The sequence below is a fragment of the Oryza sativa genome, chromosome 5 (genome assembly GCF_034140825.1).
Source record: "Oryza sativa Japonica Group chromosome 5, ASM3414082v1".
Classification (NCBI taxonomy): Eukaryota; Viridiplantae; Streptophyta; class Magnoliopsida; order Poales; family Poaceae; genus Oryza; species Oryza sativa.
Window position 1 is genome coordinate 27142626 of NC_089039.1, and position 26733 is coordinate 27169358.

General features: G+C 42.3%; 3 protein-coding genes across 4 annotated transcripts; 1 reads left to right on the plus strand and 2 right to left on the minus strand.

Moving 5' to 3' along the window:
• Positions 1 to 247: 247 nt before the first annotated feature.
• Positions 248 to 5288, minus strand: LOC112938959 (uncharacterized). Its single transcript, XM_026025335.2, has one exon. It carries the CDS (start codon positions 2633 to 2635, stop codon positions 551 to 553), a length of 2085 nt encoding a protein of 694 aa, XP_025881120.1. The 5' UTR covers positions 2636 to 5288; the 3' UTR covers positions 248 to 550.
• Positions 5289 to 12436: 7148 nt separating this feature from the next.
• On the minus strand, positions 12437 to 14796 carry LOC9268208 (uncharacterized). Of its 2 annotated transcripts, none has more exons than XR_010741270.1 (4): positions 14230 to 14796; positions 13219 to 13435; positions 12855 to 13047; positions 12437 to 12760 (listed from the first exon to the last, which is right to left on the minus strand). XR_010741270.1 is itself a non-coding variant. In XM_015782805.3 (4 exons), exons 1-4 carry the CDS (start codon positions 14740 to 14742, stop codon positions 12597 to 12599), a joined length of 618 nt encoding a protein of 205 aa, XP_015638291.1. In that variant the 5' UTR covers positions 14743 to 14796; the 3' UTR covers positions 12437 to 12596. The 2 variants fall into 2 exon arrangements, 1 of the variants encoding a protein (XP_015638291.1); XM_015782805.3 differs by having other exon boundaries at positions 14699 to 14796.
• A 4105-nt stretch (positions 14797 to 18901) lies between these two features.
• Positions 18902 to 24119, plus strand: LOC4339494 (phosphatidylinositol/phosphatidylcholine transfer protein SFH8). The gene is made up of 15 exons (XM_015784707.3): positions 18902 to 18976; positions 19159 to 19238; positions 20060 to 20351; positions 20669 to 20765; positions 20844 to 21110; positions 21198 to 21275; positions 21385 to 21486; positions 21617 to 21666; positions 21749 to 21848; positions 22011 to 22109; positions 22206 to 22319; positions 22685 to 22793; positions 23018 to 23421; positions 23572 to 23646; positions 23739 to 24119. The coding sequence occupies exons 2-15, from the start codon at positions 19205 to 19207 to the stop codon at positions 23757 to 23759; spliced, it is 1842 nt and encodes a 613-aa protein (XP_015640193.3). The 5' UTR covers positions 18902 to 18976; positions 19159 to 19204; the 3' UTR covers positions 23760 to 24119.
• Positions 24120 to 26733: the final 2614 nt, after the last annotated feature.

The window sequence follows — 26733 nt, forward strand, 5'->3', positions numbered from 1 at the left end:
CCAGGAAGTGTACTCCCCCGATGGTTCCCACTTTCAAGAAAGAGAATCCGGTTGATCAGTGGGTTGCTTCAAAGATCTCAGGATGGTCCGGAGGTTGAGGTACTCAAGAATAGCTTGCATTCATAGCACCCCAGAACAATTCGTTGAGTTTAATGACAAAAAGCGTGGACATTTATATCAACAACTAATATGCACACAATTGTGGTGAAAAGTTGGAAATAACAGTAAAGGTCACTTACTGTAGCAATGATCATCAGACACACAGTCTTTTATTATTATTATTATAAGGCTACAAAGCTAGAGAAGTATTAGTAGCAACAACATAAAAGAGTCCAGCAACAACACTAACACCAACAAACATGACAATTGAAAAATAAAAACAAGGAGATGCAACAAACTAAAGACAAACCACACGAATTTCAGACATTGTTGTCCCCCGGGACAGTTGCTTTGGAAGCATGTGTAGTCGTCGCCGTTTCTTCATCATCTTGAATTTCCAATGTGACTGCTCCTGCTTCCTCATCTTCAACATTTGATCTAACGGCCACACCTATGTTTCCCTCCTGAAACAATGGCACAACTGCTCCTTCCTCCTCTTGAATCTCGGTTCCTGAGAGCTCTCAGTTTCGGTACACGGTAGTTGTCTGCTGGCTACTCTTTCTACGTGACTCCTGAAATCTGATCTCTGCTGCCTCTCTGCCACGCTCTCCAAGCCCATGTACCACAAGAGGAGCCACACGTAGGAGAGGTACTCCCCTCCCTGGCCTAAGCTCTTGGCGTGCAAGTACCCTCTGCATCTGCTCGCGGAGAAGCACAACATCTCCACCCACACACCTTGCATCACCTTCCACCTCTTGTCGCCATCCATGGCCAACAACTGGCTCGCAAGCTTGGATGCACGGGGAATCAGTTCTTCGGTTGCAGCAGCGTCGACATTCGAGCTTTGGGCCCTTCTGTGTATCTCCCTTGTAAGGTCACTTTCATCAGACGGTGGCTTCTCATCCTCAAACATGCTACGAAGCTCCTTGCATGTATTGGAGAGGATGTTCGCTCTGGTGCCCGACATTAGTATATCCGGGTTAACCACCAACAGGTACAACATGTAGTTGGAGATCTCTCTGCATCGAGTGGCAGCCTTGAGATGATGATGATTAGCTGCAGGGGCACCCTCATAGAAGCATATGTCAGTTGCAATGTGCCAAACAATGATACTCTCATCGAATGGCACATCTAAGCTCTTGCACAGCTCTTCATCGCAAAGCTCATGCTGAATGGTTAGTTGGCCTCTGCGATCGTTGAACATCCAGTAGGTGGAGGTATCTTCTATGTAGTTCTTCCATCCGGCTTTAACCTGTTCAATTACAAGCTCTGTGATGGCGAAAGACGATGAGCATTGGTTGACATACCAGTGCTGGTCCACATAGTCCTTGCACCAAAAACAACTGGCCAACTTGAGCAACCTGGTGGGCGTTTGGTCCCGGGCGAAGAATCCTACGAGATTGTATTGGGCAACATTCTTACACCAGGTGAAAAATTTGTACTTGGGACCGAAAAGTGCGTACACCTCTAGAGCAGCGGTACACCATAGCAAGGTATATGTCACCTTGACATCACTATTATTGTAGCCTTGTTTATGGCTCTGGTGGAATAGTGCGACAGCTGAAATAGTCAGGCATACTGCTAAGAGCCTGTTCAGGTGGGAATAAGTAGATATGAGAGCATTCCTTTTATCTTTTGCCCAAAAATAACTGAGGAGCATGCTTTTCTTTGTGTAAAGACGAACAAAGGAACCACACAGTGCCGTCTGTAGCAGTGAATCCGCGCTCTTGTTGTCAAGAACCAAGAAGAAACGCAAGACTCTAAGACGATGACACAAGGTAGATGCGAGGTCTACGAATAACCAAAACGGCATAACCCGTAGGTCTTTGTTTTGGGCAGCTGCTACCAACTCAGTATAAACATCATTGATCTTTAGGTTGGAAAAATAACCCTTGGCTTCTTGTATGTAGGCTTCAAGTGATCTATTCTCGCCTTGGTCATTATTTTGTGACTTTTGGTCATGGAAAGGAGATGAGGTTACTAGGCCATATATGCTAGCGCTCTTGAGAGCCATTGGCTTATCAATGCATTTGAGGGTTCCAGCAATGAACAACAGAACAGCTGCTCTAAGAAGCTTGTTCTCACCCGACCAAGACTTGCAAAACACATAGAGGGATACTGTCACCTGGGAAATCACAGTCAGGACATGCCTCCTCCATAGCTCATTGTCCTCGATGTTGTAGGAAGTGATGGAGTCCGGGCCAGCGAGGTGGAGAAGTAGGACAGGAGCCCAGAAGACTTCAAGGCCAGTGTCATCGCCACCGCCCTTCCCCTGAGGGCTGACCAGGGTGGCGAGGACATGGCTGCCGCCTTGATTATCGGTCTTGTGCCGGTTGAATAGTGTGGCGAGAGCGTATATCGCTAGAGCATCGCTTCCAAGGTAAGCTAACCAAATAAAGAATCTCAAGGATGCTGGGATGGAGCGCCTACGGTGAACTGCAGCAAATGCAAGGAAGCACTGCAGGAAGAGGCTGCCGAGGACGAGGATACGGAGCTGCCACTCTTCCCACCATAGCACAACACTTGAAGATCCCATCTCCTTCCTTTAGAAAACTCTTCTCTGCTTGCTCACACTGACTCGCTTCACCCTCTGTAGGTGATATACAGGTTGGAGTATATAGTATGATTTACAGGTTGAGGCTGTCCTCGCCCATCATTTTTTATGACCAAGTGAAGTCCTCTTCATTATTAGTACAAGCAAAGGGACCCAAGGTCTCAGATCCTTGCACTGGCTATTGCTACTGCACAGCTACATCTGTGCACAGATACCACCCATGACTTAGCTAAGATAATTGAGTTGTCCTTTCCGTTGAGTAAGGCATTGAGGAAGTAGCTAGAGGAGAGCAAACAGGAGTGTCAGTGTGCTAACCAAATGCTCTACAAAGTACAAATGCGTGTGCCCGCTTCTTTTTGTTTTTATTTTCTGTGCGTAAAATAACAAAAAAAAATTATACTGGAAAAGACCCAATGTTGAATTTATTAAGAAAGAGGGTGAGTACGTTCAGCCAGATTTGAACGCAGGTCGCGAAGAGCACAACGTATGGCTGCAGTGCTGCACCATGCCATCTACGCTACACCGCAGTCTTAAAAGTATTTCCTATATTGATTTCATTTTGTGGCAGTGTTTCTTTAAACCGTATGCATTGATTTAATTTGATTTGTGCATGTGGTGAATTCCTCTATGCAATCGAAGGGACTAAATCAGATTCATACGTACATTGATTATCATTGTTTATGACGCAGTGAAGTCCTCATTATCAATCAAGTAGAGGTCCTCATTATGACTAACAAGTGGTATCTTCTTGCCTTTAATTTCTTTCAAAAAAAAAAAAGAAAAAGACAAACAAGTGGTATGCGCACTAGATACAATGACCATATTCCCTCCGGTTCCATTTTAATTGACGTTTTGGACAATGACACGGTATACAAGATGCATCTGTGATCTTTTTTTTTATTATAATATATATATAATAAATAAATGCATGTTGTTCTAGTTCCTTTAAACTAAATATTTTTAAAGTTATTGATGGTTAAAGTTATAAAAGTTTAACCTCAACCTTATCTAAAACGTCAATTAATATGGAAACGGATAGGGTATTCTTTATGACTCGGCGAAGTCTTCTTGCATCCATGATCCATCTTAATGGGATTCACATAGGTTGTCGTGTTAGGCCGTGTTTAGTTCAGAGCTAAAAATTTTTTTAACGTATACGGACACACATTTAAAGTATTAAACGTAGACTAATAGCAAAATAAATTATAGATTTGGACCGTAAACTACGAGACGAATCTTTTGAACCTAATTAATCTGTTATTAGCAAATATGGGTTACTGTAGCACTTATGATTAATCATGACGTAATTAGACTCAAAAGATTCGTCTCGCAATTTACATGCAAACTGTACATTTGGTTTTTTTTCTTCTACATTTAATGCTCCATGCATATGTCTAAATATTTGATGTGGTGGAAAAGTTGAAAGTTTGAAGAAAAAAAAGTTAAAATCTAAACATAGCCTTGCTAGTGGCTTTATTATGCGATCAGTCTGATTCAGTTAGCTAGATATATTATTGACTGACTCTCGTCCAAGTCCAGTTTCTTTAATGTTGCATGCAAGTTGACTAGTAGTAGTAGTAAATTTTTGTAGTAGAAGTAAAATTTGGGTATATTTTATAATCTACAAACATGAGTGTTTCCCTTAAATATGATCACCCTAATATCCATTTGAATGTAAATTCAAATATCAATCGAATAATAATATTTTCAGCAAATATAATTCAATCCATGTTATATTAAGGGCCTAGTTAGTTCGCGAAAAGGAAATTTTTGGGTGTCACATCGGATGTTTGACCGGATGTTGGAAGGGGTTTTCGGATACGAAATGAAAAAACTAATTTGATAACTCGCCTGAAAACCACGAGACAAATCTTTTGAGCCTAATTAATCTATCATTAGCACATGTGGGTTACTGTAACACTTATGGCTAATGACTAATTAGGCTCGAAAGATTCATCTCGCGATTTCCCCCCTAACTGTATAATTAGTTTTTAAATTTATCTATATTTAATACTCCATGCATATATCCAAAGATTCGATTTGATGTTTTTGAGAAAAAGTTTTTGGGAACTAAACAGGGCCTAATTCATCCACACCGATTGTTACAACTCCCGCTGCTACTCGCTTTCGCGCTTCTCCATTGACCTTGAAGATGGGTCGCTCTCTCGCTCCGCCTCGAGCCCATCGATGGCAACGAGTGCATACCAATCGGGTTCCCTTGCCCCATACCCACACCCGTGCGGGTAACGGGTATCCAACGGGTACCCATACCCATATAGTTAACTTGTAGCATTTATAGTTTTGTACTATAATTAGCCATATTAGAGTTGTAAACCATCAATATTTTCTCTAGCAACAATCTATTAACATTAGCGTTTAAAGGCAAGTAAAAAAATTATACAACCACATTACATAATCAAGAAATCGAATAATAATTTCATATAACTAGAATGTAACAATGCTTAAGATGTGAAAGGAGTTTCATACTGATTTAGTAGTCGTTGAGACTTATATTGCTTATAGTTTTAGGCTCAATCAACGGGTTTTTTCACTCACGGGTTGGTGGGTATGGGTGGGTAAAGAATAGATCCATACCCGCGTACCCAATGGGTAAGAGTTTTGCCCATTAGTAGACCCATGGGTATAAGAGTTAGAACACAATTAGCTTCTAATAGAGTAAAAACCCGTCGAGTCACGGGTTAGAGGTCCCCATTGCCATCTCCGTCCTATGTTGGGCCAATTCTGTTATGTGGACGTGCTGCGGATAGGAAGTAGGAACAGATGGCCAGAACTGAGGTTGGAGTACTATTGTTTATTTTTGTTGTATGAATTGTGATGTTAATGTCATGTGTTCAGTAAACTGGATAGAAACATTATTTGTTACTGCGGCTATGTCATCAAACGCTTCACTATTGTAGTAAATCAAACAGTTGCCAGTTCAAAAAAAAAAACAGTTGCAGAGAACTGTTGATGGAGTTTCGGCTCATGATGCACCATATGATAGTGCCTGTTCAGAACAAAAAAAATGTAGACGAAAGCTAATGAAATCTTCAAGAGTTACGAGCCATGCCAACTGTCACACCCCAATCCGGTACCGTCGTACAACGGCGCCTGACAGCAGCGTGTCGTAAGAAAAACGGCGTGAACCGCTTCCTACGAAACCGCGATCTCAGTACCAGTCCCAGGACATAGCGCTGGTACCAACAGTGACAAATATGAATCATTGCAATCCTTAAATTAAATAGAGTACTTATTTATCTTAACTTAGGTTGCAGCTCAGAACAGCCAGAGAATGCAACCGACGACGCGGACGAGGAAACACCAACAACAGCAGCAGCAGCGGAACCAACGGTCTAACACCCAACACCACAGGCGAAGGCTGGGAACTAGGACGAAACCCTAATCTTTGCTTCAACTTCATCTTCAGAGCTGGCAGAACTATGTATATATAGAGAGCAAGGGTGAGTACTTACGTACTCAGCAAGCCAAGGGAACTTAGGTGGTTAATGCAAGCTTCAAGGGAAGGCTGTTATTTTTCAATCAGTTTTATTTGCAAGCATTTTGACAATCTAAGTGTGTGCATTCCGCGACCAGAGCGAGACAAGTCTCAGCTCGGCCGGGGGTGAGGAGTGAACAATATTATTTTATCAAGATTTGCACAACTCCCAGAGTTGGCCTCAAAGCTGGTTTCCCAAACCAAACCAATTTTTCCAGACTTTCAGAGTTTTGGTTGTCTCCAAACAACCAGTCACTTTTAGGGACTCCCTGTTCCGCTGTCTCCCTGACAGCCACTTGCCTTCCAAATATCGGGTTTCCCAAACCTCATCACTTTTTCATAAAACAGGGTAAAAATGAAAACTACGCTAAGGAATCACCTCACATCCGCTCATGACCGTGGGCACGGCTGTTCGAACAGTTTGTTAACCTCTGCAGAGGGGGTACACTTTACCCACACGACATTACTAACCCGGATCACCCAGCTCGTGGGGATCAGCCACGTCGGGAGACCTCCAAGCTTTCATGACAAGGCATTTCCAAAGCCGACACAGGTTTACCATATGCTGACGAGAGGGGTCCCAGACCAACAACAGGTTAGGTCCCAGACCATACTGTGCCAGGAAGCCCAGGGGTCCTCCCCGACACCACCCCGGCGAATCCACTTGTCTCTCAGCATCAAGGCTCCCCTGATTAGCTAATTACTCAGCCAGGGGTGTCCCATTCCACCCATGTGGTTGCACTATCATATGCTTGGATATAATTCCGAAGGAATCGGTCCTTAAATGCGACCGCACAAGCATCCCGCCTAGGAATGGCCTTGTGTCACGAGTTTTATTTTTAAAGCTCATTTTCTTTCACAAGGCACCGACCCAGGCGTCTGGTTTTCCAATCGTTTTGTAAACCAAGTTTTACCCAAGATGTTTACCATATTTTAAGTTTGACGGCGACCGTCGATACTCGCACCGAGTGCAAGAATACTGAGGCGCGACCAGGTGGTTACAAGGAAACATGACATAACAATTTAACAACGGAAGGATCAAATGCAACAAGTTAGGTATGCCCACTAATATGCCTCGCAGACGGGGCAAACATATTATGTGCAATCCTATCAATGCATAATATTTTGCAAGTAATATAATTAAGTTCAATTATAGGCTCAAGATGTTCAAAGGTGGCTTGCCTTGCTCAGGGTCTTGATCTTCACGAATCTTCGAGAAATCCCTGATCGACGAAAATCCGCAACCGCAACTAGGCACAAACAATGAAAACCTAAACAAAAGACCAAATAAAAGATCCTATTTAGGCTAATTAATAGTGCCATTAGATAGATCACAATTTTACGGAATTATTGGAAGTGGAACGGAGTCAAACGGAGTTACGGATCGCGAGATATGAATTTTGGAAGTTTATTTGAATTAAGGGAAATATTTGTGGAACAAGGGAAATTGATTTATGAAATTTATAGAAATAATATTCTCAAGAATATTATTGACAATCACTTGACATGCGGGACCAAGGGAATGAATTATTGAAATCCTGGGATTAAGAGAAAGGATTTATGGAATTTGGAATATAGGAAATGATTTATGGAGCAAGGGGAAATGATTTTTTTGAACTTATGGAAAAGAATATTCCCGAGAATATTCTGTTTAGTCACTCATTGACGTGTGGAGCCAACAAGGGAGATAGGTGGACTTTTGTGTAAGGGAGCTGATTTGGTGGAGGGACGAAATATGAACTTTGATTCAAGAGTGTGTTCACTGGGCTCGGACGGAGGGAGTAAGAGTGGACTTTGTTCCTTTTGGCCGAGGAGGGGGGTTGGCCGATGGGCCTGGACCAAGAGCGGGGAGGAGAGAGGGGGAGACGGCTGACTGGGCAGGGGCGGGCCCGGTCAACGCCCACGTGGGCAGCCACGTCGGATGGGGAGAGAGGGGGGGCCGGAACCTCATCGGATGGCCGGCGACGCTCGGCGCGCTCCGGCGAACGGCGGCGAGCCAGAGGAAGTGGCTAGCACTGGCGGCGAGAGGAGGACAAGGGGAATGAATTCAACGGTTTGGATTTGAGAGAGGAGGTACGACGGCGGCCGGCGGCGGAGGCGAAGCTCGCCGGATGTCCGACGTGGTCGCGCGCGAGGAAAGCGAAGGGCGCGCGGGCTCGGGCTCGGCTGACGTGGAAAGGTATTGCGACGCACACGCCGTGGCGCAGAACCCAATGGTCGCCGGCGACGCGCGCGCGGCGGCGCTATGCGGCGGCGGAAGGGGCGGCACGGCGCGGGAGCGATTGGGGAGGCCGGCGGTCTGGGAAGGGCCAAGGGGGCTCCAGGAGGGCGGAGGCGAGAGGATACGGCGAGGGGATGGCCGACGGCGGCGCACATCCATGCGCTGCGGCTGCCAGTCGGGCGGCACGGCGCGAGAGCAAAAGGGGAGGTCGGCGGCCAGGGGAATGGATTGGGGAGGTCGAGGGGGCCCCGAGGAAGGTGATGGCGAGCGGGTTCGAAGAGAGGGAGACCGACGGCGGCGCACAGCCGGGTGCGGCATCGACGAAGCTCGCCGCGGCTGCTCGCGCGAGCAGCGCCAAGCGGCGGTGGCGAGAGCTACACGATGCGGAAAAGGAAAGGGGGTGCCAAGGGGAGGGAGGAGCCGAGGAGCTCACCGTCGAGCGGGGAACGGCGTCGCCGGACTTCGGTGATGGGAAGGGGAGGAAGGCCGATGGCGGCGCATGGACGAGCAGCGGCGCACGGCGACGAACACGACGCCGAGGTGGCATGGTGCCGCCGCGGGCGCGCCGGGGAAGGGGACGGAGGCGTGCGGGAACGGCGTCCTTGGTCGCGGCGGTGGCGTTCTTGGCCGTGACGACGAAGGAGGCGGCGGTGCTCTGGGTTGGCCGCGCGACGGCGACCGGGGTCGAGGGAGGAGGCGGCAGTACTCCGTTCCAAGGAGCACGGGGTGAAGGGGGAAAGGATTGTGGGCATGGGGTTGGGATTTTATAGGCGAAGAGGCGCTCGGCTGGCGACAGCGGCGGTTTCGTGGGCGGTGCGAAAGCGGCGACGGCGTGGATGCATTGGGCAGCGAAGGCGGTGGATCGTGCGGTGGGAATCGGACCGCGAGCGCGGGCTAGCGCGGTCAAGGTGGGGGCGGCGAGCTGGCATGGTCGCGGTGGTGGCGTGGGCGCGACAGGGCGCAAAGGCGGCGTCAGCGGCACCCTGTGTCCGCTCCCGCACCAGGACAAGGGAGAGAGCGAGGCGGCCTTGCCCGCAAGGGAAAAAGCGAAAGGAGGAGGAGGAAAGGGAGCCTTGCTCCTTCCGTTTTTGGGCGGCGAGGCTGGGGAGGCGCGTGGGATTGGCGTCGCCGCGTTGGCGGCTTGTGGCATGCGGAGGCGGGGCCATGGTGACGCAGCGGATGACAGCGAAAAGGGAGGAGGGCTGGTTTGGCGGCGAGCGCGGACCAAGGCGGTCGACGCGGCAGGGGTGACGGTGGCGCGGCCACAGCGGTCGGCCATGAGCGGCGCCGCGCGCGGGAGCGGCAATGGCGGTGACGAAATTCAAATCGCCGACGGGCGGCGGAAATCAAAAGCGGCGAGCGGAGAGCGAGACGGGGAGGCACGCGTGCGCGAGAGAGAAGAAAGGGGGCGGTGTCCTCGGTGCGTATCACGTGCGGCGCACGTGGAGGGTGTGAGCCGAAGGGAGTGTTGGGCTGGGGAGGGAGAAATCAGCCCAAAACCGCAAGGGGGGCGAGTAGACTTTCTCCAGGAAATTTCTTTAAGGAGTATTTTGAGAATTTGAGTTGGGATTTGAATTCAAATCGGATGTTTTGAACTCGGAAAAATATGGAGGGGTCGAGGAAAGGCTTCAAAGGCGGGAATTATATATTTCTGGAATATATCTGTATTAGGCGGCTCAAGAGTTATTTTAGAGGGATTCAAAAGGAACCTCGTATTCTTGGAGTTGGGACAATTGTTTGGGAAAGAGTTCAACGATAGATATGCAGACGGGCAGATCGATGGATAAGCTAGATTGATAGATAGGTGGACAGAGAGATAGGTCGATAGGTAGAGGGACGGATAGACAGATGGATTGACGGATGGATAGATAAACATATAGGTAGGTATAGTAGATAGATAAAAGGATCGATCGATAGATAGATAGATAGATAGATAGATAGATAGATCGCTAGGTAGATCAATGTAGAGAGAGGGACGAAATAAATAGGTAGATTTGATAGGTCTAGACTTTAGAGGGAGAGAGATATGGGCCGGAAGAGCAGGAAGAGGTGGACCTGGGAGGAAATGAAAGAAGGGAATCCACCACCATGGGCGGGTAAATTAGACTTTCACAGAGAGGTTTAATTGGAGAGGTTTAGAGTTGGAGTCTAGGTTTTAATGTCGAAGTTGATACTCGGACTCGGGAGAATAGGGAGGAGTCAAAGGAAGGAAACAATATTCGGAGACGAGTTAAAGGGAGATGGATAATTTAGAGGAAGAGAGTGTAACTTGGGAGTTTGAGTTTGACTACTCGACGAGATATGCAGGTAAGGATTTTGAAGAGAAATATGAATAGAAAGGTTCATACGAGATTATTTGGAACGGGTATTATCCCGAGGATAGATCTATACCTTGGGATTTGGAACAAATACTCGGAGATGATTTCAAAGGGTGATTGAGCGATAGGTAGGGAGATATTATAAATATAGGAGTTGAGATTGATTAATCGGAAAGAAACTTAGGGTAGGTAGACAGACATATAAGGAGGAGGAGGTAGATGAATCGAGGTTGAATTCGAATTTGAGAATTGTTTTTTGAAGGAACCCAAGGGAGAGTTTAGGATGCAGAGGTGAATCATTGGACTGAGTTAGGGTTTGAGCATTCGACGAAGTTCACGGATGGGGTTTTAGGAGGGAATTCTGAATAGAAGGAATCGAGCTTCGAGATTACATTGGGATGGAAATTTAAGGAGACGATTTTTGATAGCAGGAAGATGGACTAAAGGAGGGATTCAAATTGAGATCTTTGGCACAACTTAGACTCAGCACTCAAGGAATCAAAATTTTCGCAATTAGGGTTTTTTGTAAATTAGCTTTTAACGCCACGCAGAAATCGGGGCGTTACACCAACCAAATATAGTTAAGATTAGCATTTATTCTCTTCTGAAATTTTAACTCTTTCTTGTCACCACTCACCCCTTGGTACTACATATAAATAATTAGTATTTACCTATCGCTTTGAAAAATATGGACTGCATCAATCAAACGCATTGTCTTGAATAGAGGTGTTAATAGGAGAGTAGGAGGTACTCCCTCCGTCCCAAAAAAAAAAAGGCAAACCCTGGTTTCCGTGTCCAATTTTAACTGTCTGTCTTATATGAAATTTTTTTATAATTCGTATTTTCATTGTTGTTAGATGATAAAACATGATTAATATTTTATGCGTGACTTGTCTTTTTATTTTTTTTCATAATTTTTTCAAACAAGACGGACGGTCAAACATTGGGCATGGAAACCAGGATTTGTCTTTTTTTTTTTGGGACGGAGGGAATAGCAAAGAGACAAAGCTGCAAATGGACAAAGGAAAGGAAAGGGCCACGCACAGCACCCTTAGGGATTGCAAAATCCACCCAATCAACGAATTTTTTAAAAATAATATTATTTTAATAGAGAATTGTAAAAATAGAGGTTGATAGACTAAAATTGCAAGTTTAGTACACCATATAACCATATAACAGCCAAAATTCAACAGGGTACATATCGAACAACTGTAGTTTGACATGGTATTTTTTATCCCCTGTCGATACCCTGTCGAACTGTGGTTGTTCGATATGGGATAAAACATAATAAAAAAAAGAGAACAATCACTATGCACACTGTACACTATTGTGCAGCACTGTGCATGAAGGACCTATCGAACTCTGCATGCTATCAAACATTGTTCCATAGGCCCCCTGCTATGCTCTAGTTCGACAAGTATCTGTTGAACTGTGGTTGTTCGACAGAGTATTAAACTTGCAATTTAGCCGATCAGCTTTTATTTTTGTATTTTTCACTAAAATAATTATTTTTCTAAAAAAAATTCCCCAATCAACTTCTTCAATGTCACAGCTGCTATCAAATTAATTCCAATTAATTCCAGTGCCTATTCAGAGTTATTTAAGTAATTAATGTCAATAACAATTTTTATGTAAAAAAGCTTAAAGACGTCCAGCAGCTGCTTCGTTCGCTACTTTCCCTAGCCTTTTTTTCCCTTACCTATATGAAAATGTTAACCACTGAAAAAAAATCTTAAGCTCTCTTGAGATAGCTACAACTTAAAATATGATAGTGCAATTGAGATTGTACAGTTTGATTGGTGATGTTTGCTAAAAGTGTGCTTAAATAGAGATAAACAAAAAGTCAATTGACAACTAGAAAATATAGCACAGGATAGATAACTAAGTTTTTTTTTGTCTGTTACAAACTCAGTAGGACGTATAGAAACCCGTGGCGGCTACATGCCCACCCTTAAACAGAGTTCCATCTTTTGGGTGCTTAAGCCTATCGTCACAAGCATAGCAGTGATCGTTGTCGACAGGAGGATTCAGAAGATCTGGGCACCCTACAAATCCAACACCAAGAAGTCCTCCTGTTGTAATGACATAGGTAATTAGGATTGAAAAAAGAAATACTTCGGTAAAAGAACGGCTAAAACTAGCTAGTGGCAATGTTGCAGGACTAACCAATTCTGTTGTTTTCTTCCAAAGATACCATGCATGTTGGTACCAATCCATTGCTCTTGGGATCATAACAAACTTCAGCAAAAAAGAACTCTTCTTTTGAATCTGATGAAGATGCTACAAAGTTCACATGCCCATAGGATTCGTTGGTTTGGATAGCGCAACTTTTCAGGGCCTTGATGAACCTGTATTGAATCTAATACATTGCAGACAAAAAAAAGATATAAATAAATAAAATAGTTGATGAAACAATTAAGACATTTCAGTATAAAGTTAAATGAAAAGCATGTATACACCATCTAAAACCAGTATAGGGATTATATAATGCGTATTGCAGAACTTAAAAAAAGCATTAGCAGAACTTTACCTTGTTGTTTTCATCCTTGTTGTAGTGCTCCAAAGCAACTTTTGCATAGTTATTAGCCTGACGTCGTGCAGCTGCTGTGCAGTCGATATTCTGCTGTGGTGGACCTGTTTTTTCTGCTGCAGCGATGAAGGAATCCACTTCTTCATTTTTAGCCTGCACCACTTCTTCATCTTCCTTTTCTTTGTCTGATCCATGTGTTGCCCAGCTCTCAGATTGCCTGATTTAAACAAAAGTTTAAAGCGTTAGATATAAAAACAAATGCAAAAGTTGTAATAATCCATACTTAGTAAAACTATATTCACTCTAGAGGTGCAAAAAAGAAAGATAAGGAGAATTAGCCCCCAGCAACATCATTACTCGCAAAACATTCTAGGTAACATTTGACACAAAATAAGGCAAAAGACAGTCTAATTTTTCCAATGCAAAAAACAATTTACTATTACTGATTTAACTCTCTAAATCAAACACTTCTCCTTATCACAGTTCTACCATTGTATCTGGTGAGTCATGTCCATCCATACAGGTCTCTCTCTCTCCCGTCCCGTGTTGAGAAAAGATGAGTATTGTGGCTGGGACACATGGCTCAAGGAAGAAATGCAGTACTGTGACTGGAACACAGGGTTCAAGAAAAGAAACACAGAGGAGCACTAATGGTTCAATGCCAACCAATTCTGCACGAGTGCATTACCAGGGCACAAATCTCTGAGCCAAAAAGACCAACTGTGATCGGGAGGAACATACATTGCCACAAATATAAAGAAATCATTAACTTTATTTATTTTTGAAAACCTCTTGATTAATTGAATTAGGATGACTGAGTGCGAGATGCATGCATTTTTGGTCTAAGCACCATATCACGCAGGGAGTGTAAATTGCAAGGAGGAGAAGAAATCATACTCTTTGTTTTCCCTATTAGACCAATCAAATCACTATCCCTCTTATTAATCTACTCTTCTTATCCTAGTTCATCTGATGGCAAGAGAAGAGGGGACAGAGGTATGCTTTGGATACCTGTGGAGATGAGAGGAAGGCAGTCTTCCTGAATCCTGATCTTTGTGGGATATATCGGTCGCTGCTCCTGAGATATCAGCAGGGGTCGCAAGAACAGGGCCAGTACCACGGTCGATGGAATAATTTTCTAGTACCAGTAATTCGATTGGGATTACCCCCACAATCCATCGTCGTCGTCCCCACCGATCGGAACGCCGCCGCCGCCGCCGGAGCCAACAGCGCCTCTCCGCCCCACCGGAACGCCACCCTCCTCTCCATCGGGGGCGCGGAACTAGGGCTGGTTTGCCCCTTCCCCTCTCAACCTCTCCACTCTCGGTTCCCATCGGAACGCCGGCCGCCGCATTCCTCGCCGCCGGTGTCGGAGCCAAACACCGCCCCCACCCCAACGCCAACCCTCCTGCTGGCCGGCGCGCGCCACCGCGACAAGAACAAAAGAAGAAAGGAAATAGCGTCGCTGTTTTTTTTTTACCGTGTGCTCGTGGTTACCGCAGGTGAAGTCGGCGACGGCCGCATCCTTTTCTGTAGGTGATGACGACGACGACGACGGCTTGTGCATACCGGCCTCACAAGAGAGATCAGCTATTCGTGAATAAATAAATAAATAAATACACTAGTAACTCAACACATAAAACTATATATACGGGAGTGGATTCTAATCCCTCGAGGGATATCCCCTCGTATACCTTTTTCTTCCAAATTCGATGCAAATAGTTATGAAAATTTCTTTAAAAAAATCGACAATGTAGAGTATAATGATACATACTAGTCCACCAAAATTTGTGTTCAAATTCAATCTACACATCGAGAAAAAAAAGACAAATTTAGATATAAACAGTACATTACTATTCATACGCTGAATTTGTCTTTTTTATATCTCGACGTGTGAGTTGAGTTTGGATTTAAGATTTTGTGGAGTTGTATATATATGTTGTATGAATGTTGTCAAATTTTTCTAGAATTTTTCATAACCGTTAAGATGGTTTTTTAGCAAACGAGGAAACATTCCCTCGAGGAATTAAAATAGTTTTCCCTATATATATACGACTAAACGGGTATATATACGACATAAGTAATTATAAGTACATGAAATTAAAGATAATGAAGAATACGATACGAGTCGGTTGTTAACTAGCTACCGTATATTTGTGTTAGTTTCACTATATATCTACTAGTATTCGACTTCCTCGTGTTTTACGTTAGTTTTTACTTTCATTAAGAAAACAATCGGAACTCCAGTTTTTGTAGTTCACAGGGATGCGAATCCAATCTGACCCCATAATTGAGGGACACAAAGTGGACTTTGTCCTTAACAAAATGGGAGAAGAGTCTAGGGCCACGCGTGGGCCGCCTGATGCGTGGACGTGGCCCAGGAGTCCGAGCGACTAGTGGCCCACCGCATCCTGCCGTTGATTCTCGCCGCCGGCGACCTGCCACCAGCATCCGGCGTACGGATTCGTCGCCACCGCCGAGGACATATAGGGCATGAGGATATGTGTCCATATTTGATTTGCTTCCGTTATTATGGTTATAATTCTGTAGGTGGTCGATCAAGCTTCTGATGCATATGCATATTCAGGGATCAACGCCTGAATGCAGAGAACTCACATCATCAGATAAAGATCGCTGCACATCTGTCCATGGACTGTTGCATGTTCATACTCACTTTCTTCAAAATAAACAAATCTAATACGAAATATAATACATCCTAGATACGAATTTGAACAGGAGATAGGATATGTTATGTCGTATATTAAGTGTATGTTCACTTTAATGCCATTTTCAAATATATCATTTTTTAGTAAAGTTGTCAAAAAAAATATTTACATTTAGTTTGTTGTCAAATTTGGTCAATGCATAAGAAATCCTGCCAAAATTTTGACAATATTATCATCTTACCAAATTTTTGGTTTATTTTGGCTACAATCTAAACAGGCCCTAAGTTTGTTTATTTTAGAATGAAAATAGCACAGGCCATGATGGGGCATGTAAACGACGAGACTGTTGCTGAATGGTGAATAGTAGTAGCATTTTCAATGGCAAAGTTCAACACATGGTGCAAGCTTTGCCAAGCATCAATCTATACTACCACATGTCTGAATTATCATTCACCTGATTAAAGTGAACCAGGGGAATAGTCATCTGTCCTCAGTTACAGGGCTTTTTTGCTGACCCACTCCCATCCCTGAGATTGCAAGGTCAGAAGCAGTACCCATGTCACTCCTGTCAGTATCAGGCATTTACATTTGCACTTCAGCAAAGAAAGATTCAGCAACTGCTCGAACAGGGACAACCTAACTGAATCAAGAGTAAACAGAATGTTTAATAAGAAATTATACTGTTCTCTGATGAGGCCATTTTCTTATACTAGTTCCATTTTCGAAGTGGAGTATGTATGTAATCCCACTACAAATATTTATGGCGAACAAATGCAGGTGTGAGTCGGTGAGTATTGCCTACCCATCATTGAAAAATTCCTGGTCTTCTTGCTTGTGTATTTGCAATGGGCCATAAGACAGACAGCGGATTATTCTTTTACATTTGAAAATGATAGTGTGGAATCCATCGTGTTTATATAATTATGTGTCACTTTGTTAATGACAATTAGCAATGGATTTGGCTGGTTAATGACAGACGTGTGAATATATTCTATTATGCTATCAAGAGATGACTTGTCATTGTAGCATATTTCCTCCATTATTGTACCATTGCGTGGATCAAACAGGTTGACTGGTTGGATGTGATAGAGCAAATAAAATTGCCATATGTACATCACATTGAAGAAGATTGGAACATTAGTTTTGTCGTTTATGTCTCCATCATTAGGAAAAAAACAATGAGACTACTCAAGATATTTTATATGAGAGTTTGATATTTCATTATCTAATATTTCCCTATGTTTCCACCCCTTTTCCACGTTTTATATTATTATTATTCTAAAGTTTTTAAACACATACATAAGTCTGCCAGATTAGGTGATATATCACAAGGCATATATATGTCTTGCTTGGTCATTGAACTCACGAAACACTCTCCTATCTAATAAAGCATATGTTTCTTTCTATACTCGTGTGCTTTGGACTTTTTGATCATCTAACACCAGAGACTCGCTTTAATTTTTTTTTTTTGGCCTAACGACCCTGTTCCCCTTGTGATGAAATCCAAAAAGCTTAACCGCAGTTCACGGATATGATTGCAATCAGTGTAACAACTAAGCATAAGCTAATAAACATAGACAAAGTATATCAATGTAACAACAAATCAAGGGATAGACACGGACAAAAAGTGTCCTTGATGATGATGCCCACTTCATTGGCCTGCCTGCCCATTTTGTTTTGTCACTGTGTTAATTGATGCAAAAGTTGCAAACATAAATTTATTTTTTCAAGGATAGTGTGAGACCCTGTGAGTGCTTGAATAGATTCTTGGACCCTAGCTTCTTGTTCTTTTCTGGATAGAAGAATCAGAGGCTACTAATTAGTGTACCTTCTGGTTGAGTAGCATTTACAGTGCTAATTAAGTAGTGTTCAGCTCAACAAGAATTAGCTCCTGGTATTATAACAGGGGTTTTAGCTGGTAAAATTTAATGGAATGGTCCAGCTTGTGTCCATTTAGGGTTCAAGACTGTTGTGCCTGGTTTGATGCATGACAAAATTACCAGGGTGAAACAATCTATGAACAAACTGCCAACCAAGTATCTATCCTAGGTGACTAACATAGTCAATCAAACACACTTTGTTTTGTTCATGAGGAGGAGGGCCACTAAATTAGGGTAAACTAGTACTATATATATCCAGCAGAATTAGGCTGCGCTCATTACTCCACATTCCCAACACAGCTGCTGCGCACGGAAAACGGAGCTGTTCATTAGCATGTGATTAATTAAGTATTAGCTATTTGTTAAAAATAGATCAATATAATTTTTTTAAACAACTTTTGTATAGAAATTTTTTTTGCAAAAGATACACTGTTTAATAGTTTGAAAAACGTGCGCGCGGAAAAAGAAAGGGGGAGTTGGTAACTCCTGGTAACAACGTAGCCTTAGTTCACATTTTTATAATTTTAAACATTTAAGCTAAAAAATTTAGACGAAAAGACATCCCTTCAACATTCTTAGAAAGAAATCGTAAGTGTGTTGAAGATTGAACATCTCTGAGCAAGTACATCTCTAAGCATTTAAGCAGCTTTAAACCATGAGTACCAAACAATAATAAAATAAAGTTATTTTATCCAATCAGTTGTGCTTAGACATTTCCTCCAACTAATAATCTTGTTGATCCATCAATTTTTGTCTTAGCATAAAAAAGGAGTGGAGGAGGAGTTGCCCAACTCCTCTAACCAACCAAAGTCTGACCTGGCCAGCCAAACCCCTCCACGCGTCACATAAACCAACACATCTCCCTGGACACGGTCCATGAACCAGAACCCATCACAGCCGTCCGTTTCTCCCATAAAAGCTACTATAATCGCTCGAATCGACGGCTGGTAACGCACGCAAGGTGGGCCCAGGCAATCGTACCCAGGGGCGGCTATCGATGGACCCGTGCACCGGGTCCATGAACCCAGCACGTGCGCGCGGCACAGGTCAACCGCTTCGAGTCTATGGACCGGGTCCATGCACCGAGAGTGATAGAATCCTTTTCGTCTCGTCTCGTCTCCCTCGCGAGAGCTTCCCACCATTAAAGCCCATAGCGGCAGCAGCAGGAGCTTCCCTCTCTTTTTGGTCCAAAATCATCGCCCAAAATCCGAGGTAAATGAAATTCGAGATATTATCCAAATAGTTTGTTTGAATACTTATCGGTTTCCCAAATATCTTCGTTGAGGAAAAAAACAATTTTAAAAAAGTATTTTGCCATGCAATTTTATCGTTCGGAGATGATGGATTAGTTCCTTTTTCCCTTTCTTGGCATGATAGTTCTTGTGGATTTTTAGGTTGGAGCTTTTGCTCGGGCGATTGATTTTGGAATCGGAGGAGGGGATGTCAGGACCACTCGATCGATTTGCCAGGCCATGTGAGTACGAATTACTAGGAAATAGAGTATTTCTTTGCATTTAAGACCAGGATGAATCGATTTATTGGGCTTAAATTAGTGGGTTATCTTGTGATTACCTGTGTATGTGGTATTGTACGATTCAAATATATTCATATTTGAATTCTTGGATCAATTCTTAATGGAGGATATGGCAAAAGAGTTCGTGAGAGTATGCGATTGCACTGTTTATAGGATTTGGGGATTTCCCCATTCAGTTAACACCAACGGTTACCTATCAAAATCGAATGTTTGTAAAAAAAAAATCATGCAGAAGTCCATTCACTCTCCGTTTTTTAAGTTTCTTGCTCATCTTCGATTTTTTTTTCCTTTTGTTGGTCTCACTAGAGGGCATAATAGCTTATGCTTCAAGTTTTTTCAAAAAAAAAAAAATTACGGGGAAGCTGATGCTTCAAGCTAATTATGCATTCAAGAATAACCACAAAAAGGAAAGCTACAAACCAACACAAAGAATCAGCACATTTTGATGTTGATGTCACATGTATAAAGCATTAAATTCCATTTAATAATTCATGTGCTGTTGGTATTGCCTTGCACAAAGGCACTGGATTAATTGATCAAATGGGTCCTCTTTTTATAAAGTTTATCTTCTTAATCTTCAAATGAACACCTATACTCACATTACTGTTGGTTCTGAAACTAAGTTAATTTTACGTTCTAGGTTTAGTTCCCTGTAAAGCTCTATTATTTGTCATTCTCCCTAAGCGGCTAAGCCACCTATCAGTTGCCGGTAAGAAAAAAAGTTCATACCGTCATAACATGAGATGCTATTGCTGGTGCAGGTTTTGAAGGTTTTACGCATAATGATGAAAAGAAAGAGATCAGATCTGACGCAGACAACTCCGAAGGAGAGAAGAAGACTAAAATTGGTTCTTTCAAGAAAAAGGCGATTAATGCCGGGAACAAATTCAGGCATTCCCTGAGGAGAAGAAGCAAAAAGAAAAATGAACCTCGGGGTTCCATTGAGGACATAAGGGATGTTCAAGATCTTCAAGCTGTTGATGCATTTCGACAATGTTTAGTTGATGAGGACCTGTTGCCGCAACAGCATGATGATTATCACACAATGCTTAGGTACAAGCTTGGCTTCTCTCATATTTTACTTTTGGCCTTAGGCTGTGTGTATCTGTTTTGCCTCCTTCCCGGAAATGTGGCTTCACTATAAATCACCTATAGTTGGGAAATCCAGGATATGCCATTTCATTGAGGTGAATTCTAGATTTGCAACTTGATGTCTGTCTTGTGGGTCCTAAGGCCCCCATGCTAGCTAGATATCGAGTGGAAAAAATCTAGAGTGGCAATCTTTGGAGCAGCAAATCATTAAGAGGCTACCCTGAAGAAAATGATTGGCTGGTCGTGTGAAATTTTCATTTTATCTCCTTCACATATAGGTTCCTCAAAGCACGGAAATTTGATGTTGAGAAAGCAAAGAGTATGTGGTCAGATATGCTTAAATGGAGAAAGGAATTTGGGGCTGACAATATAGAGGTAAAAGGTTGCGTTGAAGAAACATATCTAATATAAATATGCCATTCTATCATGACACTTGTTTATCCTTTCTCTCAGGAGTTTGACTACACCGAGGCGGATGAGGTTATGAAATATTATCCACAATTTTACCATGGAGTGGATAAAGAAGGAAGGCCTATCTACATAGAGTTAATAGGAAAAGTTGATGCGAATAAGCTAATGCAAGTAACTACTATAGAGCGATATGTGAAATATCATGTGAAGGAGTTTGAGAGATGCTTCCAAATGAGATTTCCTGCCTGCTCGATTGCTGCAAAAAGGCCCATAGATTCATCTACTACTATTCTGGACGTGCAAGGCGTGGTATGTGTATTCATAACCAAATGTTTCTCTTAACACTGAGCACATAGTTATGACTCTGTGATTGACTTGTATTATATGAATATCAAGGGTTTAAAGAACTTCTCAAAAGCTGCAAGGGATCTAATCACACGACTGCAGAAGATCGACAATGACAACTACCCAGAGGTAGGTGATTCCCCCATGTACCTTATTTTCCAAAGTAGTGGCATAGTGCATGCCTTTTGCTTGTTGTCCCAACACTGAATTGCCTAATGCATCCTGAAACCTCTCACAGACGTTGCGCCGCATGTATATTATTAATGCCGGCCAAGGCTTCAAGATGTTATGGAGCACTGTAAAATCTTTCCTAGATCCTAAAACTGCTTCAAAGATTCATGTAAGTCAATTATATATTTTTTTTATTGTAGGATTATTGAGTAATCTGTTATATACTTAATCAAGATTTTTGACCGTTATATAGTTAGTAGTTAACGACTTTCATGTTCTATTTTTTTTTTCTCTTGAAGGTTCTAGGAAGCAAGTACCAAAATAAGTTACTTGAAATAATTGATGAGAAGTCAGTATCTACAATCTTGTCCATATATGTTTCATGTTCATGCCATCCTCCATCCTAATTTCTGTCCGCTCCATGTATTCAGTGAATTGCCAGAGTTTTTTGGTGGAAAATGCAAGTGCGAGGCATTTGGAGGTTGCAAAAAATCAGATAAAGGTCCTTGGAAGGATCCTAACATAATAAAGGTTATATCTTGAAACCAAATCACCAGTCCACCGCTTACTGAAAGGAAAATAGAAAGAGGGAGAAAAATAATAGATGCTTGCTGGTGTATTATTACATGCACACTATCTTTGCGTTGGTGTTGATATATCTAACATGATGGATTTTGAATTTGGCTTGTCCAGAGGGTCCTGAATGGCGAAGCAAATTATGGGAGGCAAATTGTGACCATATCAAGCACTGATGGAAAAATAATTCGTTATGCTGGGCCACAATACCCAACAGTAAGTCTACAAGCATGGTTAATGTGGAGATTTTTAGGAGCATTGTGTTCAAACTATTCTATTGAAATTTATTGTTATGTTGTCATGCCAATGCAGAGAAAAGGAAGTGATGGCTCAGCGGAGTCTGGGTCTGAAGTGGAAGATGGCGCGTCACCTATGGCATCAAGGAACCTGATAACAAATCCCCTTTTGACCCCTGTTCATGAGGAGGCAAGTTGCCATGCTGTATCACTGTGATCATATTGCAGTTTACCTTATAAAATAGGAGAAGTGCAAATATGATATTTGTCAGCATAACTGCATAATCTACACTGACTAAAAATTGAATAATAGCACCACATGGACTAAAAAATCATTGACCATCAAATTGAAACATTTTTTTTGTGAATAACATGTGGATTTTTATATTTCATTACATTACACCATTACATTGTTATACAAGCTTCTGTAAGTAGGCTATCCTTAATCCAAGGAACCATGGAAGGATCTTTGGGTTACTGCAGCATTCTTGTAATGATGCAGCATTTCTGACTATGTAGCTATTGCTAATAGGTAATCTCATTTTGCTATTTCAGTCAAAATTGGCAGCACATGGATTTACATCTGCTTCCCCTTCCATTATTGAAGAAAGCATTCCTGTTGTTGACAAGGTTGTGGATGATGGATGGGGCAGTCCTAGAGCTAGTATGGCAATTTCTTCCTCAGCTCTTTTACATTCTTAATTTGGTTGTTTCTCTTATCCATAATCTCGTTCAAAGTTGAAATTAATACTCAAATCGTTGTTGACCATTTTTATTGTTATACTGAATGAACCGATTGAGAAATATTCGCTAAACTGTTGAATAATTATTCGCTGAACTTTTCTTTTTGCTGAACCTGAACCTGAACTTTCACATGATTCACGCCAGGTTCATCACCCTCGAGAAGTTTGCCTATCACATTTGATGGCCTCTGGACACAAGTTATCACATGGCTGACTGTCTTGATCGTGAGCCTTTTTGCTATGGTTCGCTCTGTCCCAAGCAGGATGGCTAAAAGATTCTCAAGCCAATCCACTGACCATGATCACTCCTATGTGGAGTATCCTCAAGAAGCAGAGTACAAGGAAGAATTCCGGCCACCGTCTCCTGCTCCGTCTTATACTGAAAAGGATGTCCTCTCATCTATGGTAAGACGACTAGGCGAGTTGGAGGAGAAGGTGCAGGCGCTCGAAACGAAGCCATCCGAGATGCCATTTGAAAAGGAGGAATTGCTGAATGCAGCCGTCCGCCGTGTGGATGCATTAGAAGCCGAGTTAATCTCTACAAAGAAGGTAGGCTTGTTTTGCTCAAGATGGTACCTTTTTCAGCTTCATTCTGAGTGAATTGGCAGCTTGGCATAAACTATATTGGTTTAGGTATATGTAAAAATATTACTACCTTATAAAAAGAAGGTGATGAAGTACTTCAATTTTCATGAGCAGGCTCTCTATGAAGCCCTGATGCGGCAGGACGAGCTGCTTGCGTACATTGACAAGCAAGATATGATCAAGTTTCGTGTACGTTACAGCTTTCTTACACTCTTTTTCTTGCTATTGAGATAAGAGCAGCAGAGCCATCTAATTCTGTTCTTTTATATATGCCTTTGCAGAAAAAGAAATTCTGCTTCTAGCAGCTCAACGACGAGTTAATTCTCCATACACAGAGCTGTTCGTGTATATTTGGATCAATTAATCACCACGAATATGAATGAATGCAGCTAGTTTGGAGTGTAAAATTAAAAGTGTGCATATGGCAAATTGAGAATCCAACAATAACACCACGGTATCGGTATGTGAGTTACAAGGTGGACCTTGAGGTGTTGTTGGCTGGTCATTCAGAATCCAGACGATGCATCGTCTTGTGCTGGAGGGTCCTGGCTGCTGTAAATTAAGCCTGTAATTAATCTTGTGACTTGTAACATATATAGCACAAATGTGAGTTAAAATCGTTGTAAATGGACTTCACCTTGGAATCATGCATCTTCTCATCATCTTATCTGCGTTGAGTTCAGATATTCCCTGTATCCTAAAATATAAGGCACAACAACCACTAATCTAATAAAAAAAATATTACCCCTTCGTTTAGATCACCCTAATAAATATAATGCATACATCTAATTGGATTAAAGATCAAACAATGTTAATTTGCTGTCTATTGCGGTGGCGTGTTTTGGAGCTGTGGGACCGTGACGGTCCATGTTTTGAAGCTGCGGGACCGTCGTGGTGCGGCGTGACCGTCCCGCGGGACCGACCGTCCCGTGTTTTGGAGTTGCGGGACCGTAGCGGTCGCGCATTCTCATCCCGCAGGACGGGTGTATTTTTTAAATCCATCCCATGTAGTTATATAAACGTAAATTATTAAAAAAATAGGTATATTCGCAATTTTTTTTCATTCATCCATCGTTTTACATGAAAATTCTAAGTCATTATATAATAAATACGGATTTGTATTTTCAAAAGTGATCGAACTTAAGAACTGACTCATACACGAATAACATACTAAAGTACCAGAAAAAACATCTTCAGTTTTTATAATAATAGAGATTGAAGAAACAATCGACGCTAGGGACTACCCACGTACTATACTAATAATTTGACTTAGATTGTTTCTTGGTACTCCTATATTCGCTAAGAGAAAATTACTTCTACGCCCCTAAAATGTTAGTATACCTTCTAGGTGTTTGAGTTTTGTACACTCCTTTATGTGTCTTTGAATTTTGGGTTTAATCTCTTCTTCGTTAGTTGATTGTTAAATTGCTAAAAAAAGGTACATTTTGTCTTTTGGCATGAAAGAAATATGAAAATTTGTAGACGTGGAGTATATTACTAGAAGTCACTACAATGGTCTAGCCTTACTTGATGAGTCACTTTCATCAATAAATAGCGAAAGCTCGTCACAAACCATATTCTTTGACAATCTTGTGATGAAATGACACTGTCGTTGCAGAAGCCCCGTCTGAAATTACCATGTGCAACTTAAAAAAAAATACCAACAAATGGCTCTAACGATTTTCCGTCGTCACGAATTAGTGACGCACTGAACCATCATTAGGCAAACTAAAACAATAGAACCACCTGCTCCGGTGTCATCGCAGGACAACTTGACAACATGGATCCGACATGACATAATTTGTGATTTCTAGCACGTTGAACTAATGAGACCATTCCTGCTTAATTATTACATCATAAACAACAAGAAACAAGCATATGGTGGGTTGTGGCCCACCATTATGTGAGACCTCGATCATTAGGTGGGCCTAGGCCCAGCATAACCATGGGCCACGACCCCATCTTATGGTGGCTTGGTCTAATGAACTACAAGCAACGGCAAAGTATAAGTTTGTTATATAAGACTATTATGTATTTATATTTATGACTTTGTTTCACGAGATATAATAATAAAAGAAAAATAACATTTATTTATTTATTTATTAAGGAGTATATTTAGAAAATATATTATGGTAGTTCAATATATTTGTCACATGTTATATATTCTAGATCTCTGTTGGAGGTATGTCACAAGGGCCTTCGACCGGACCTGCCGAAACCACCAAATCCGCTAGACACTGACTAAGTCCAGAGGGTGTGCCCGGGGCAAAGTCATAGGGCGAAGCCGAACGATGAAGATCGAAGGGTTCGCCCCTAGGCTCACAACCCCAGGGCGAAGCGTTTTGGGCGAAGCCGAACGACGAAGAACGAAGGGTCCGCCCCCAAGCCCACCACTTGGCCAAGTCACCGCTAAGGGCGAAGGCCATAAGGCGAAGCAAGAGGCCTTCGCCTGGGTAGAAGGGGCCTTCGACCATAGGCCTGGGAGGCCTTGTGGCCCGTAGGTTCGGCCATCATTAATGGGCCGGCCCAACGAGACCGCCTAAGAGCCCATGAATACAAAAGACACTATGTACCCACACTAATATCCCTATCATAAGGGTATCCATGTAAATTCCCATGTACTAACTAAACCCTAGAGGGTATGAGCCCGTACTAAGACTATAAATAGGCCCATAGGGCCATGTAATGGGGGATCCCAACAAAATTTTACCAATTAATATATTTCTTTTATTATTTCATTAACTCACTGAGTGAACCACGCCCTTCGATGTGATGCAGTTGTATTTCGACAATAATCTCTATAAGAGAAATATGTTTATCATTTAAAAAAAATGCTACACATAGTTATTAAATTTATGTCAATCTATGTCTATGTATTCTATTCAAACAATACTCCCTCCATCCAAAAGTAAGGCATTTTTATCTAAAATTGAGGGTGGACTAACACCGACTTTGTTCTCACACCTGCATGTTCTTAGTACATATGTGCTTTATACTATATATATTTGTCCTTTTGTTGCACTACCTTCCTAGGGAGGAAAATCTCTTTGTTGTATTACCAGATGTCACGTTGTGGTCGTTAGCAATATAATACTATAATAAAATTAAAATATACACACTATAAGATACTATGGACTCAAGGTTTCAGAACTAACCAGTATTATTTTTCCCCTCCAGACAAACCATGCAATGTGGTATCATATCATATGTGTTACAGTCCCAATACACTTCAGCGAAAAATATTATAGCTTTGATTAAACTGTATTTAATCTGATA